This window comes from Caloenas nicobarica, chromosome 6, assembly GCF_036013445.1.
Source record: "Caloenas nicobarica isolate bCalNic1 chromosome 6, bCalNic1.hap1, whole genome shotgun sequence".
Lineage (NCBI taxonomy): Eukaryota > Metazoa > Chordata > Aves > Columbiformes > Columbidae > Caloenas > Caloenas nicobarica.
In genome coordinates, this window is record NC_088250.1 from 42,075,003 (window position 1) to 42,090,414 (window position 15,412).

A 15,412-nucleotide genomic window follows, 5' to 3' on the forward strand; every position below is an offset into this window, starting at 1 on the left:
CTTGTTTACATAGATTTTACACTCACATAAGGCTTGAAAACATAATTAGTTACAAAATGAAACTACATCCATTTCCCTTTCATTTAATAGAATCATATTCAGTAGTTTCCGCTCCAAAATAAAGATCCCAGATCTGAAATGTTTTTTGTAATTTATACTGAAAGACCAATCTGCAATATAAAACTGCATGACTGGTTTGCAGTAAATGTGATGCAGCAAATTGGTTTCTAAATATAGACAAAGGTTATGTTTCTTCTTATAACTATCAAGAAATAATAGAAACATTAATGATAATGAAGATTTTGTAATTAAAATAATCAAATTCTCAAAAAAGCTGGAATGAAGGTTGTGGGATGTATTCATGTATCATAATATCAAGTGGCTGTTCTGCAAAGCTATTTTGGATTTACGCTGCCAGTTGAACCCCAGAGTTCCCACTTGAGATGCCGTGAATCAGAGCGGCCCGCGCGCCCCGCAGGAGGCTCAGCGCGGGTGTCCCCGCGCCGGGAGACGGGACGTCACCCCCGCAGCGCCGCGGGAAGGGACGGCACACGCTGAGAGCTGAGCAGTTCTGGGACACAGCCCCAGGGAAATTTATTTACAGGTTTCACATTATAGGCCAGACAACGCCCCTGAGGCTTCTCTGCTCCTGATAGGAGGTACTCTACATTTTAAACGCTGTAGATTCCATATCTCTTCTTGGAAGCTTCAGTGGAGGAATTTTTGGTAAAATCTCTCTTGCATAAGGTGTTTCATGAAGCCCAGCTTCTCGAAGAGCTAGCTCAACACGAAGTCTAGGGTCAGAAATGATCTGTTAAAATAAACCACAGCAACGATAAACAGAAACAAAACAATACTCTCCTTATACACACAATGTATCTTACAGGTTATCTGTGGATGTATATATTTTAAAAAATTTAAAAGACAGTCAGAAAATTAGGGCCATAACATAAGTCTTCAAAAGCAGAGAAACTCTACAGTGAACAACCCTTATATCACTGCACATATCTTCATATTACCCTTTTTAATATTAATGATCACAGAGTATTTTAACGATGAGCCCTGGTTGCCATTCCTCAGCAAAACTCAAAGGGTAGATGAGAAACGGGGTGCCTTTTAATCCAGCCTGCTCACTGACGAGCTGCGGACTCCTCCAGCACTCCCCATCAGCACAGCCCTGCTCCAGCACCACATCTGATCTCTTCCAGCCTGTTTCTATGGAACCCGAGTGCTTCCAATGCACTTACAATTCTTCTCACAGCATTGCCTTGTGACTACATGGCAGCACCACTTCCATTTACATGACAACAATTAATGCCCAGGGAAATTACTTCTAAAATTTGTCGAAAGGTTATTTGACAAAATTTTTAAGCCTCTTTCAAAGGCTTCTTCCATGGGCTACAGTGAGGGAGCACTGGAACCACAAGAGAGTCCCGTTGCCTCCAGTTCCAGCAGCCCCAGGAACGTGACCCAGAACCACCGCAGTGCAGGACGAGCACCCCAAATGTGGGCAGGAATCACCCGCTGCAGCCTGAGCAGAACCACAGCCTGCTGGGAGCCAGAACACGAACGATATTCTGATAATTCAGGTATCAGTCCCAAATACACATTTTCTCGGAGCATTTTTAAGCAAAGGCTTTTCAGAACCTCATAAATAGGTCAGATTTGGCTAAATTTTAATAGCCAAATAAAAGGTACATCTCTTGTACCACATCTCTCCTTTACCAAACTGAGAAGCTTTAAAATGTCTTAAAATGGGAAGTACTGGACAGGCTTAGTTATATATTCCATTAAATTTCAGATTATTCAGTGCTAAAAGAAAGCTTTTATGCTGAGCCTACTTACTTCAAATACTTAGTACAGCACAAACTGGAGCAGTGAAAAGGAAGAAAAGGAGGAAGAACTCTCTTAAATAGGTGTATAACAAAGTGAAAGGGTGAGTTTTGAACTGGAAGAACAGCAAACAGATCAGTCGACACGCCCAGTGAGCACAGGAGGATGCTCTCTGCACAGCGGAATGGGAGACGCTGCTCAGGGAGCCCAGGACTCCTGCTCTGGGATGGAGGGACCTTTGTGTCCCCTCCTGTGCTCCTCCCGCATCTGCATTGTGTCGGAGAGATTACCCCACCTATTACTCCTAATGTTTTTATTTTTACACGCATTATATTCTATGTTCTATTGTTAATATTGCTGTTTAGGATATATTTTTGACATTACTATCATATATTGCTATTAAAATGTATGTGCATACAATAAACTATACAGCATGAATACAATTACCTGCTGTTCACTGTATGTGTGCAACTTAAACAGCGGCTTCTGAAGATCAAACTCTTCTTTGGCTCCGATGCCCATCCGAGCTCTAGATGCCACCGTATCAGCCACTGCTCTCGCTGGATCTAACTTTGCAACAATGGCGACCTAAAATACAGGATATGAAAATAACAATTACTCCATGTAACCTAACAACTACGCTATCTATGTAGACCTAAGGTGCGAAAAGTTATTATCAATAAGATGTCCTTTGAGAACATAATCATTTACCTGGTTTAAAAATTTCTAAAGTTGTCTTAAGCCACCTTGTATCCATATATAAAAGTTGTAAAGCCTATAACTTGAATCCAGAGTAAAACCATTTTGACTGAGAATAACAATCAGGGAGATTTTTTTTCCTGTTTCCCAATGGAGACAATCTAATTGGCCAGACTTACTATAGCCCCGTGCATGCCCAAAACCGCTGTAAAGTGGAGAATCACCTGCTACATGGGCAGGCTTAGCACAGAACAGCATATTGTGAACGCGATTGTCAGTCCTTGAAAACAAACTTGAAAACTGGATGGCATTTCCACGACGAGAGAGCTGAGCTCGTCATAGCCCTGCTAGGAAATGAGTTTAGGTGCAGCTTTAGGCTCCACAAGCAGCAGTTCCCGAGCCCACGTGCGCTGCTCCACACACGCAGCGGCCTCTGGTCCCGGTGCAGCCAGGATGCTCCGGGGAGACGCGGCCGCATCTCGGCTCTCGAGGAGACACCCACACGAGCTCTGACGCTCAGCACCAGTGACCAAAGGAACCACCAGCACACGCATGATTTAGCAACACCCACAATTCCTGGAAGTCCAAATTTTCCTCTTTTTCAAGGTGTTCAGATAAGTCGTGCACAATTTTTAGAGAGTCATGGCCAACAACACTGAGTGATATGCCACAAACAACATAATTCTTTCGTTTTTTTCTTAAGCCCATCAGTTTTAACTGTCTAATTTCCCATGGGTAGATCAGTATCTAGATTCTCTCAGACACTATATTGTGAAAGAGCCAATCTTTCTTCATTGCTTATTTCCTTTGTGTTAATATTTCCAGATATTGGCTAACGATACTTTGGTAAATACAGAAAGATGCATGAGCAAAATAACCAAAGTCAGGACACCACCTGAATGGCTAAATACAGAAAAAATACCTAAAATTGTGTACGATAACATTTTTTTCCATCTCTTTAATAAAATGTCATCTTTGTATTTACAGGCTGTCAAAATATACAGACTGGATGACTGCAGTAAAGATCCTTTTTGTTTTTCCACATACAACCAAGGGGCATGTTTTATGAAGCAATATTTCATTAGTGTGAAGCACAAAGAATAAATATTAGTTAGCAAAATGTAATGAAGTGAGACCTCTACCATCCTGGTCAAAGGCCATTCTAGAAGCTTTTTCTGCTTTGATAAGAGAATTGGGTGGGTCAGAAAAGATCAACAGATCAAGACTCTCTTGTTAAATCCAACACAAAAGATAATGCAATTCAACCAGTAACTTAGAAAAGATGTAACAGAGTTATTATTAAAAAAACATTGACAACCTAAAATAACACTGTTAATATTGCAAAATATTTAATTGAACCAGGTTATTAAAAATAAAGCATTATTGACTGGAAACAAGCCTGAGTTCAGCAGTTGAAAAATGACTGAAATAACAGCCCGGTGATCCCTCAGGTTTATTTATTGCTGTGATGCTCAGCTCTCCACAGAAGGTGGCTCAGAATATTTGACCCCGTCACATTTTTCTTGCTTCCCGACCGCACACCCAGCTGCTGAAGGGTGAGCATCACAAGGCCACAAACAGTCCGCGAGGGACCAAGGACCAACGTCACTGGGTGCACGCAGGCCAGGGGTTCATCCTGAACCGAGGGACGTGCTGAAGGTGAGCTCAAGGCTGCTTCAAATACCGCACTTCTAACCATGGGCAGTCCTGGGCAGAAAGCTGCTGCACTAATGCCATTTAAATTACTTCAAATCAAAAGGATTTGAGGAGCAGCTTTGCTCCCCTCCCTTGTTTTGCTTTAGCTGCAGATTTAGGCTGCAGTTCCTGGACTGTAAAGAACATGAACTCCAGATTTTTGCTTTTAATCTTTGGAGGAAAAAACAAGGAGATAAGATAGAAAAATATAAATGAGGGTGAAATTACTCCTTCAGAAGTCAGCACTAGGAAAAAAAAAAAACCACTACATTTATTATGACAAACATTAACAAGCATTTTCTGGGATGTCCTTTTTAAAATAACATGCAAAAGTTTCATGGAGAGTTAAATCCCTCTCTGAGGAAAAGTTGTCCAAGGTCTGTACGTTTTCAGAATTTAAAAAGAATTTAAATTACTCATAAATCTTGCCTAAGACTCAAGGCAGACTTAAGATTATTAAAAATAAAAAAAAGGAAGTCACATCCAGCCCAGAAAAAATAGTATCTGTCTACTTTCAGATCTCAACAGCTTCTACAGTGCAATTTAACATCATAATGTTCCTGTTGTCAGAGTTATAAAGCACATAAGATTTATAACATGACAGAATTACTGTTAAAGTCGGACCAAAAGTGCATTTTAACTTCTTCATTTATTTGCTTTTGCTAGATTGTTCTTTCTGTCTTTCACATAATATGCCAGCATGTGTTTTTGTCATTACTGTACATGAAAATGCTCTACAGGAGATAACCCCACCTGTTGTCGGAGCGCCTCAAGACATTTCTCTTTTTCCTCTTCTTCACGGGCTTCTTGAAGGGCCAGTTCCTTTTTCTGCAGCAATCGTTTTTCTAGTAACGCTTGTCTAAACTTGACCCTGCAGACCAGCACACATACAAATGGAAAAAACATTAGTCAAGTGTAATTTTACATTTCTGTTATGATATGTCAGTTTGAAATCTAGTCTGATGGTTTCTGTATCTACTTAATAACAACACGGTGGTTCATCAAAACACCTGAAAAATGCCAAAAATGCTTTTTCATTTCAATGTGTTATTTTTGTTAGTTTTTTGATCTGGAGTTTTTGGGAAATTGGGGGTTGGGGAGTTGTATTTGTTATTTGTTTGGTTTTTTTCTTTTTTGGTCATTGTTGGTTTTTTTAAACAACTTGGCTAACCTTTCAGATCTCATTTCTAGCATGCAGACTTTCTCTAGCATGCTTTATATAGCCTTGTTACTCTTTTATTCCCCCAATTTTCTTTGCCAAGAAGAGGCAAAGACATGTCTGACATCTGTTCCCTGACATCTGTGTATGGCAGGAGAACTCTTTCCTATAACTCTTTCCATTATAAGAAACACATCACTCCCAAGCGTCTTTCTGGAAAAGGCAAGAAAACTTTTCAAAAGGAAAACCCAGGAGGTTAGCACAAATAACCCTGGAATTTGCCCTCCAGCGTTATTTTTGCTGGTCAGCCTTTCACCGTGGGTTTTTGCAGCCCCAACAGCACCACCATGACCGTATCTGCAGCACCCCTCGCTCCACCGCCAAACCCTTTCTCTGGAAGCTGCGGGCTGGTCTTTGCTGAGTCACTTTGAGTCCTCACACAGGGACTGCCCTCGCCATGCTTTGCATTCAGACAATTGTCCTTCTTTTGCCCTTCACGTTTTAACTTGCCTTTAGAGAAATGGAGAAGGAAGAGCTGCTTCAACTACAATGAAACATGTATTTTTATTTTCCTACTCTCAAAATTTTAGTAAGCTCAAAGGACTATATAACTTGTGCTATAAGCTGCAAAATCAGAGTTAAACGTACAGGTATGTTGGCAGCTGGAAAAGACCCCTGCATCAACAATGCAATAACAATTATCTCGGCAAACAAACGCGTCCCAAGAGTGGAACAAAGTGCCTGGGGATGCCCCAGAGGCGCCTGCAGCTCCTCAGTGCAGCCTCCGCAGCCCGGCAGATGAACGCCTGCAGCAGTGATCTCCAGAGGGAACTCTGCTCCAGGGACAAAGCATGACCAGCTTTTTATGGGAAGGAAAATAAAAAGGAGATACTCATATTTTTATGAAAAATTACAAAAAAATATATCCTATTGAAAACCTTTCACTCTGCTTGAGCTGACTGCTATGATACCTGTTCTAAAATACTCCAGTGTTATCAAATATGAAACTCAGTACCCTGAAAACTTCTATAAATTGCCAAGAAGGAAAATGGAGGGGCACTCATACAGCTCTGAGTTCAAATGCTTTGTCTCTGCTGCAGAAGTTTCCCTGTACATTGGAAAGCAAAGTATTGGCAATGGGAACATTTCTGGCATTTCCAGCCCCGGTGTGAGCACGTGTGGCTGTAAGCGCTGTGAGCACGGACAGCCCGGCACAGCGAGGACGCGGCACCTCCAGCAGCAGCTGGCGTGGCTGTAAGCGGTGTGAGCACGGGCAGCCCGGCACAGCGAGGACGCGGCACCTCCAGCAGCAGTTGGTGTGGCTGTAAGCGGTGTGAGCACGGGCAGCCCGGCACAGCGAGGACGCGGCACCTCCAGCAGCAGTTGGTGTGGCTGTAAGCGGTGTGAGCACGGGCAGCCCGGCACAGCGAGCACGCGGCACCTCCAGCAGCAGTTGGTGCTCCTGGGAAGGCAGTTCCTGTTTGCATGACTTGTCCCCAGGTCTCATCTTGCCCATCTGGAGAGGCCAAGGCCAGTATTAACAAAGATCAAGTTTCGCTGTCAGAGGGCATGAAATCTACACTTGGGGCAGGCAGAGAACCTTGTAAATACACATGCAGCTGTACATTGTGTTCCGAATTTGGAACATTCTTCCAATATTTTTATACTTGGCTTTAAATGTTTACTTGAGCCTTGGTTTCACAGTGTCCTCATACAAATAAAGTTGTTAGTTTTCTTTCACCCTCTTATACTTAGTACTATTTTAGCTACTATTTCTTCAAAGCAAATTTTATAGAAAAGCTTTAAATTAAAATGTCTTAATACTCGATTTTGACTTTAAGTACCACAGTAAGTAACAATTTTACTGAATCACCAGCTGAAAAAATGAGCTTAGCTGATTAGTTTCAGTAAAGCTACTTTTTTGAAGTAATGTGGGTACACACTTATGTAATTTTTGACAAGCATAATTTCATTAAAACTCTTGCTTTCAGACACCATCTCATAAATATTCAATAGGAAATAATGAATTACTATGTTTGTTATGAAAGCTTTAGCAAAACACTAAAAAAATGGGTTATGACATAGGGGTTTTTTTCCCCTATATCACAACTTATCCTGTTCTCGCTGTCAGTTGACTGAATCTCATCCAAACAGCAGTGGCTAAGAAGGTCTGCTTGTGTTCCCAGCTGTGCACCGGTGCGCACAATGTCACCAGCGCAGGAGGCGGATAAAACCCTTGCAAGGATCCATCCTCTCCTCCTGCCGAACCGCGGGCCAGCGCTGGCAGCTGTGCGGCTGCAGACGTTCCCCTCGCTGGGGAGCGGGGCCGCACCAATCCATTCCTCACAGGTAGGGAGGAAAATAGTTGCACAATTTCATGCCAGTTTAATTCTCACTCTGCAACATTAATGCAAAATGTGTTACTTGGGAGAGGTGGGGGAAATATTATTTTAGAATTGTTTATATATATTCAATCTGGTCCGTACCTGCGGGACCTGATGGAGAACCTGACTGCAACTCACTGCATGGATTAGAAAAGGGAGAAGCAGACTGCTGGCAACAGCCAAACGCGTGCCCTTTTGGCAGCTAATTCTTGAAGCACAGTAAGACTTAAATGCAGTTTCTCATTCTTGATACCACATTAGAAGAGAGCTTGCAATTCAGTGTCCTAAAGACACAGGTGCGTAGCCCTAACTTCAGCCATAGGGAACAGCCAGGGGTGTGATCCTATGTGCGTATGGAGGCCCTGCTGCGGTGGCCACACATCACCCACAGCTCTGCTTGCACACGTGTTGTGCCAGCGCTCACCTCTGAGCCCGCAGTGGCCGTACATCACCCACAGCTCTCCTTGCACACGTGTTGTGCCAGCGCTCACCTCTGAGCCCGCAGTGGCCGTACATCACCCACAGCTCTGCTTGCACACACATCGTGCCAGCGCTCACCTCTGAGCCCGCAGTGGCTGTACATCACCCACAGCTCTGCTTGCACACACATCGTGCCAGCGCTCACCTCTGAGCCCGCAGTGGCCGTACATCACCCGCAGCTCTGCTTGCACGGGGCTGTGGCCACAGGTATTCCTGTCTCGCCAGCACTCAGTCCTGAGCCTGCGCTGTCCCCCAGCCAGCCCGGCTCAGCGGGGTCAGTGCGATCAGCGCGGGAAGGAGAGCGCTCACCCAGCACCCAGCACCCGCTGTGCTTCTGGAGCATTCCTCTCCCTGCAGCTCTCACCTATCAAACCTTTCATTTATATTGAAAAGGAGGATCAGAACTCTCTGCTTTCCTTTTCAAATGTGGCCAGCCCAGACTTTTTATGATACACAGCAGTAACAAGTAATCTTATCCAGGCAGTTTTAGTCTCGGGTTCTTAGCCTGAATAGTTTAAATCTGTATTTTCTGCATTATCAGCAATTATCACAGTTAGAATGTACAATAGTCTAGGTAAGGGCATCTCCACCCCTGTTTTAACAGCGGGATCGCTATCAGCAAACAATACAAAATGAATGGGAGTAGAAGAAACCAAAAAAGAAGTCTGATTTTTGCCTACTTGTTGGGGCATTTTTCAGAATCTTGACAGATTTAGGTTCTTACCCCAGCCTCCATCCTTTTTTAAAAACAGTTTTTCAACCTTTGTATGAAATTTTGCATGAAATGACTTAGATTAAAAAAAATAATATAGAATAGATATTGTGCTTGGAGCAGAAATCACAGCACAATCCTTTTCTCCTCTGCCATGTTTCTGAATGCAGACAGCATTCAGAATTTTATGTTGAAGTCGCTACTCTCATCATCTTTCATTTGATTAACATCTATGGAACTTGCACAACTTCACCCCACTGGGGTTCAGGCAAGTGCTGGCAGTTCTGAGGCAGTTCTGAGACACACGCAACATAAAACTGCAGCTACCCGCGGACTTCCAGGCCAAAAAATGAAATGTCCTGTCAGTTAAATGTCCTCACTGTCAGACAGTCACTAAGCAGAAGAGCTGTAGAAAGCAAATTTGGACTTAGTCCCTTGAAATTCTACATCCGCTTTCAGGTGCCTTTAGTCCTTTTCTTTGATATGGTCACAGCTCCGGCTACTCAGCATCTTGCAATTACCACGTGAGACCTGAATAAATAGAGCACCACAGTGACCCTGCGATAACAAATTTCTTTTTTATAAACATGATTACTTAATTTTAAATTCGTTTTAAAAGCAAATCAGGATAATAGCAGACCATTTTTTAATGTCTTACTGTACCTATTAGAAACTCTATGCACTATATCTAGGCTATATCTTGTTCTTGGAATAGTCAGTCAGCTCACAATCCAAAAACCTTTTCCTTTCCCAAAAAAGCTTGAAAATGTGTCAGATCAGAACTGCGGTACCGGCCTGATCCATCTTTCATGATCACTTCTGCAAAGGCTCAAACCAGTTCATGTGCGGCAGTGGCGGAAGAAGAGCGAACGCTGTTGGTTTCTGCAGGCTGGCAGCTGTGCTGTGAGATCATCCTGCCGGCGGCTCCTCGGCTCAGCACAGGACGGGCTCTAAAATGCCCTAAGCCAGACGTGTCGCACTACAGTGCCTAATAACAGTAACATCTCTCTGCCCTTCTGTGATTAATGTTTCTGAAGGCTTTGAAGATGAAAAGCATTAAGTAATTTCAAAGAATTATTAATCTCCACAAACAGTAAGCATTTTTCTTTAAACTGTGTTATTTTGTACAGTATGCCAATTCCGGGAAGCATAATGCTAAGCATTTACCGACTTTTGATTCATAATAGCCCGAAGGTGTGATTATTTCCTTCATGTACTCCTCAATGAACTGTGCCATTTCCTCACCTTCTATTCTGCAATGTGGCATAGTGCTGTACACAGGTTTAAAGTAAAACCATTTTTTCCCTGATCAGTTATGCTGAAAACTCAGTAATTCAAGTATGTGTTTCTTTTGCTATGTGCTAAGATCATTGCAGGTATGTTTAAGGAAAGGTATAAATATATTTGTAGCATAAGGATACAGACATTTAAGTTGAGCTGTCAGCAAGGTGTCGGAACAAAATCACATTCAAAGTACTCTTTCCCACAGAATGCTTAAGACCAAGTTTCATATTCTAATGCCAATGGTACTTTAACCCTATCTTAATTACGTTTCTGGTCCATGCAATTTGGTGGCTCCCTCCATGTAAAAAAGTAAGCCTGCGATATGAGAGCAATTAGAACCAGACCACATACAGGGTTTTTATGCTCCTCTGTGAGAGAGGATTTCCTCTATGAAATAAAGTATTTGTTCAACAGGTCATTAGAGGGCATATTCTGCAACGAAGACTTGGCAAGGATTCAAATGTAACAGGCTGAACTTCTAAATTACATCCAACAGGTGAACAGCATCGACAACTACATACACAGTTTAAGACCCTCTAAAAGAATAGTAAATATCTTTGAGGCTGTTTAGTGCTTAATGTGCTCCTCTCACTTGCCTCTCAAACAAAACAAACCTAATTATAAATAATTTTGCAAAGTGGAAATGTAGAAGGTCTTATTATCAAGCTACAATCAAAAAAATCACAAAAGGAGCTGGTTTTAATGTGTGTACCCTATCATGATTACAACTCAGCACTTACAAAGTAAGTTCAGCACTTACAAAGGTTTAACACTTTGATGGATATGAATTAATTCAAACTAACAAAAAAATTACACCCAGGATACAACCATGACACAATCACGGTGTATAGACTGGGGTAACTGTGAAACAGGAATTAAAAAAAAAAAAAAACCACAACAAACTTATCTCAATTTATTCTAATTTAGAAAGTTGATTATAAGAAGTTCCTACTGGTACTATAGGTATTCACATTTAATTTCTTTTACCGTTCTCTGTCTTTAACTGCTTGTTCAGCCATTAATTTTCTGAATTCCTCCAGACGTCGTAGATCTTTCTCTTCCTGTTCTTGCCACTTGCGCTGTTTCTCAGCCCAGTACTTTTTCACCTAGAGTTTGAACAAATACAGTAAACAAAAAACCCCAATCACTCACAAGCCAAGACAGTGAGAGAACAAATAAAGTAAGAAAAGCATTAAAGAAAATCCAAGTTTGATCTTTTTAGAATAAAATTCATATTTCAGAAGAGTATGGGCTAACAAAAGGTTTGCTAGGAGAACAACAGAAAGAGTAAAATCAGACTGCAGGCACTACTTTGAATATAGGTTCCAACTCTGCCGACTAAAGATCACCACATTGATTTGCTCCTCGCTCTCCTGCTCTGCCACCAAAACCTTCAGCTGTGCTGCTCAAGGGAGCGAACGCTCCTGGAGCTGAAGGGTCCGGGTCAGCCCAGCCGCTGGATCCGCGCCCCTCGTCCCGTGCGGTGGGGAGCCGGGGGGAGGCAGAGGGTGAGTGGCCGCGTGTGAGTCTGGAGCTTCCCAAAGCTGAGTGAGAAAGAAAGGGTCAGAGCAAGAAGGTGAGACCTGAGCAGGGAAGCTTATCTGGAAAGATGAGGGGCTTTGGATGCAAAATGAGGAACTGAGTTTTAAGAAAAATATTGCTGAAGTGAAATTCCAAATTCTTCATTTAAAAAAATTGTACAGGACTGTGTTCCTAAAACCAGGACAGTTCTTCAAAGACAAGTTGTGGAATTTGCAGCAAGCTTGTAATTCCCAGCCCTTCATTTAGGTTGGAAAAGACCTTTAAGGTCATCAAGTCCAATTGTTAACGTAGCACTTGCCAAGTCCACCACTACCCCATGTCCCTGAGAACCTCATGTCCGTCTGTCCAGCCCCTCCAGGGATGGTGACTCCAGCACTGCCCTGGGCAGCCTGTTCCAATGCCCCACAGCCCTTTGGGGAAGAAATTGTTCCAAGATCCAACCTCAACCTCCCCTGGCGCAACTTGAGGCCGTTTCCTCTGGTCCTGGCGCTTGTTCCTGGGGAGCAGAGCCCGACCCCCCCTGGCTCCAAGCTCCTTTCAGGCAGGTCAGAGATCAGAAGGTCTCCCCTCAGCTCCTGTTCTCAGCTGAACCCCCAGCTCCCTCAGCCGCTCCCATCACCCTTGTGCTCCAGCCCCTCACCAGCTCCGTTCCCTTCTCTCAACTCGCTCCAGCACCTCAAGGCCTTTCCTGGTGTGAGGGGCCCAGAACTGCCCCCAGGATTTGGCCTCCCCGGTGCCCAGCACAGGCCGGTCACGGCCCTGGGCCTGCTGGCCACACCAGGGCTGGCACCAGCCAGGATGCTGGTGGCCTCTCGGCCACCTGCGTGCACGCTGGCTCACTCAGATGGCTCTCACAATCACCTTCATGCTGCCTTAAGAAGAAAATCACTGCAGCCCTTTTTAGATGTAATATACTCAGATGAAACATCTGACTCCTGACCTCCAACAGCTGCAATTCCATCTGTGCATAGGCAGAGAACGGTTCTATATAGACGTTACACATAGGCCAGAGAAAAGCAGAAAGTTTGCACAGCCAAAGCATTCGCATGTAAAAGCAACGCTGGTGGTGGACTGGTCACACAGCCCCACTGAGCCCCCTCCCTTCCCCCTGCCCCAGGAACACAGTGTGAGTTCAGACCAACAAGCGGAACAAGCTGCAGCAAGCAGAAAAGCAGCAAAGTTTCTCACAACCCAAGTAGCAAATATGTATGTGACACAGCTTGATTTTCTACAAGCATTACATTCACTATAGCAGATTTCTGATTTTCTATTAAGTTGAAGTTTAGACTTATGCCTCAAAGCCATTTCCCAAATAGTCACCAGGTAAGCCCTTAGAATGATCTAAGCTAGACTTCCGATCCCCTGAAGCGGCTGGCGGCGGCTCACCGAGGGGCTCATTTGCTGCATTGCAGCACACTGAACTGCAGCGCTGGAGCCTGCAGCGGCTGTGCCACACTGCTGAAAAGCAGAAATCTGTAAGCACTAGAAATCCAGTAGTGCCTCTGCACAGATGTTTTGTGACAGGGAGACAGTGACATACTCTTGCGTACACCTTTTTTTTTTTTGACAAATGTAATGGAGTACCATAGCTGGTGTGTAAGAGCAGGCAGCTTTAAAGCTAAAACGGCCAGCAGCAAGGCTCAACTAACCATTTGCTCATCTCTATACTAATACTTAATACTTTACAAGAATATAAGGTAGTGAGATCAGTTAAAGATTTTAAAGGCAGTTGTACACATGAATGTATGCAAAAATGTATAAAAATTTCTCATACTTTCTCTTTCTCCTGAGCTCTGCGAATCATCTCCTGCTCTTTCTGAAGCCTCTCTTCCTCATCTTGCTCTTCTTTCCTCCTGGCAGCTCCAGCAGCCTCTAGTCTTGCAGCCTCCTCCTGCTGCGCCTTCCACTGGAGAACCTGCACGAAACGGGTGAGAAGACAGTCCCGCAGCAGACGTGTGTCGTACCGAGACCCTGCCAAACCCAGACTGGGAAGGACACCCATGTAATCCATTTACAAACTACGATTTGTAATCCTATCAGCAATACATAATCATTTAGCAAGCACCACCTTTCTGCATGTTAATGTGCAATTCACACCTGACTGGCATAACATGCAATAAAATCTTATATGGAAAAGATTTTAGGCAAAATTGCCAAAAAAGTTTCAGTAACATCAGACTGTAAATTCTTCTTCAGTGCTTAGACTTTCAATACATGTAAAATCCTTTGATGAACCTGTGAACTAACAGAGGCCAGCTCTGCCAACCCAGAGTCTGCTCACATCCATCGACTTGGACGTTTCTGCAACAGCACGTCACTTCCAGCCAGGACCCATGGAACTCCACAGACTCCAGCGACAGAGACTTCACCTTTTGAACTGTGCAAAGTTAGCCAAGGGTCCCTGTCACCCGTCTGGGGACAGAGGCACTGGCCAAGGGTGGGCAGATGCCGGGCAGGGCCCAGCCCCGTGGCTCCTCTTGTCACAGGGCCGGCACCATTCCCAACAGAATGTGTCTGGGACGGCACGGATCACTGAGCCCAACGTGCCAAAATCCATCTGTGCCGTATTCCTGCCACACGGTATTGGTTAAACACGACCACAAGTCCTCGGTAGCTGGTGACGGGCAGTGACTTGCGCTCATTGTTCTGGAGCGCACTGTTCCCGGCCGGCGCGGATCCACGGGATCCCGGCGCACAGGATCCCGGCGCACGCCAATCCCGGTGCACGCCGTTCCCGGCGCACAGGATCCCGGCGCACGGGATCCCGGCGCACGCCGTTCCCGGCGCACGGGATCCCGGCGCACGCCGATCCCGGCGCACGCCGCTGCTGTCAGGAGCAGCGGGGCGCTCGGCTGCTTCACGCTGCTCCCAACAGGATTAACCATGTCCCCTCTTTGTTGGCCTGCCAGCTCTTTTTGCAATGGATTTGTCAAGCACTAACAGAACTCTGTGCTCCTCAAAGGAACAAGCGTTGCAGCCATTTTTCATCTATTTTTCTGTACTACAGTAAGTGCTTTAATACCAAGATATTAAAATACTTCTTTTTTTTCACCTCTACCGCATTTCACTAGCTGTGCACACAGCCTCTAATTCTTCTGTTCTGTGCTTGTGAAAGATTTTGGTTCAGAAACCCGGCGCTCCCTGTGGTCCGAGTTCTCGGTGAGTGGCATCTCCGAGTGATGCCGTGTTTGCCCCCTTTCTTTGCTTAAATAGCAATTTTATTTTGTTCGTTGCAAAGTGCCCCAACAGACTGAACACTGCTGTGAGTTTTCATGTAGCACAGGCAAATTAATAGCTTGAAAACAACATGAAATTTTACAGTGGTTGTAAAATTAAACTCTCTATTAAAATATTTACAGATAACTTGTTAGAGAAACTCTGCCTGCAATGAATGCCACTTTTACACAGACAAACCAACAGCTACTTTTGCCTCCTGCAACCTGAGTTAATCTTCAAAAGTTCACTGCAGTTAGCTACCACAGTCAAGCATAAGCATTAACTGGTGTGTTTTCATGTTTTAATAAAAACTAAGGAGTTTCAAGGTTCTTCAGGCAACTTCCATTTATGCTGTTATTCTCTCAGAACACACACAACTTTTCCCAGTTTCAACTCTATCTCCAAAGT

The 15,412-nt window shown here is 44.1% G+C and overlaps 1 protein-coding gene across 5 annotated transcripts in view; it reads right to left on the minus strand.

The window, feature by feature from the left end:
• Window positions 1-358: 358 nt before the first annotated feature.
• Window positions 359-15,412, minus strand: part of CCDC148 (coiled-coil domain containing 148) — a 54,880-nt gene continuing 39,826 nt past the window's right edge. For all 5 annotated transcript variants that reach the window (XM_065637916.1, XM_065637915.1, XM_065637911.1 and 2 more), the window contains 5 exons: window positions 13,563-13,703; window positions 11,234-11,352; window positions 4,981-5,098; window positions 2,281-2,421; window positions 359-811 (listed from right to left, as the gene is read on the minus strand). In XM_065637916.1, the coding sequence (XP_065493988.1) occupies window positions 665-811; window positions 2,281-2,421; window positions 4,981-5,098; window positions 11,234-11,352; window positions 13,563-13,703 (666 nt within the window). In that variant the 3' untranslated portion in view covers window positions 359-664. The remainder of the gene's footprint in view (window positions 812-2,280; window positions 2,422-4,980; window positions 5,099-11,233; window positions 11,353-13,562; window positions 13,704-15,412) is intronic.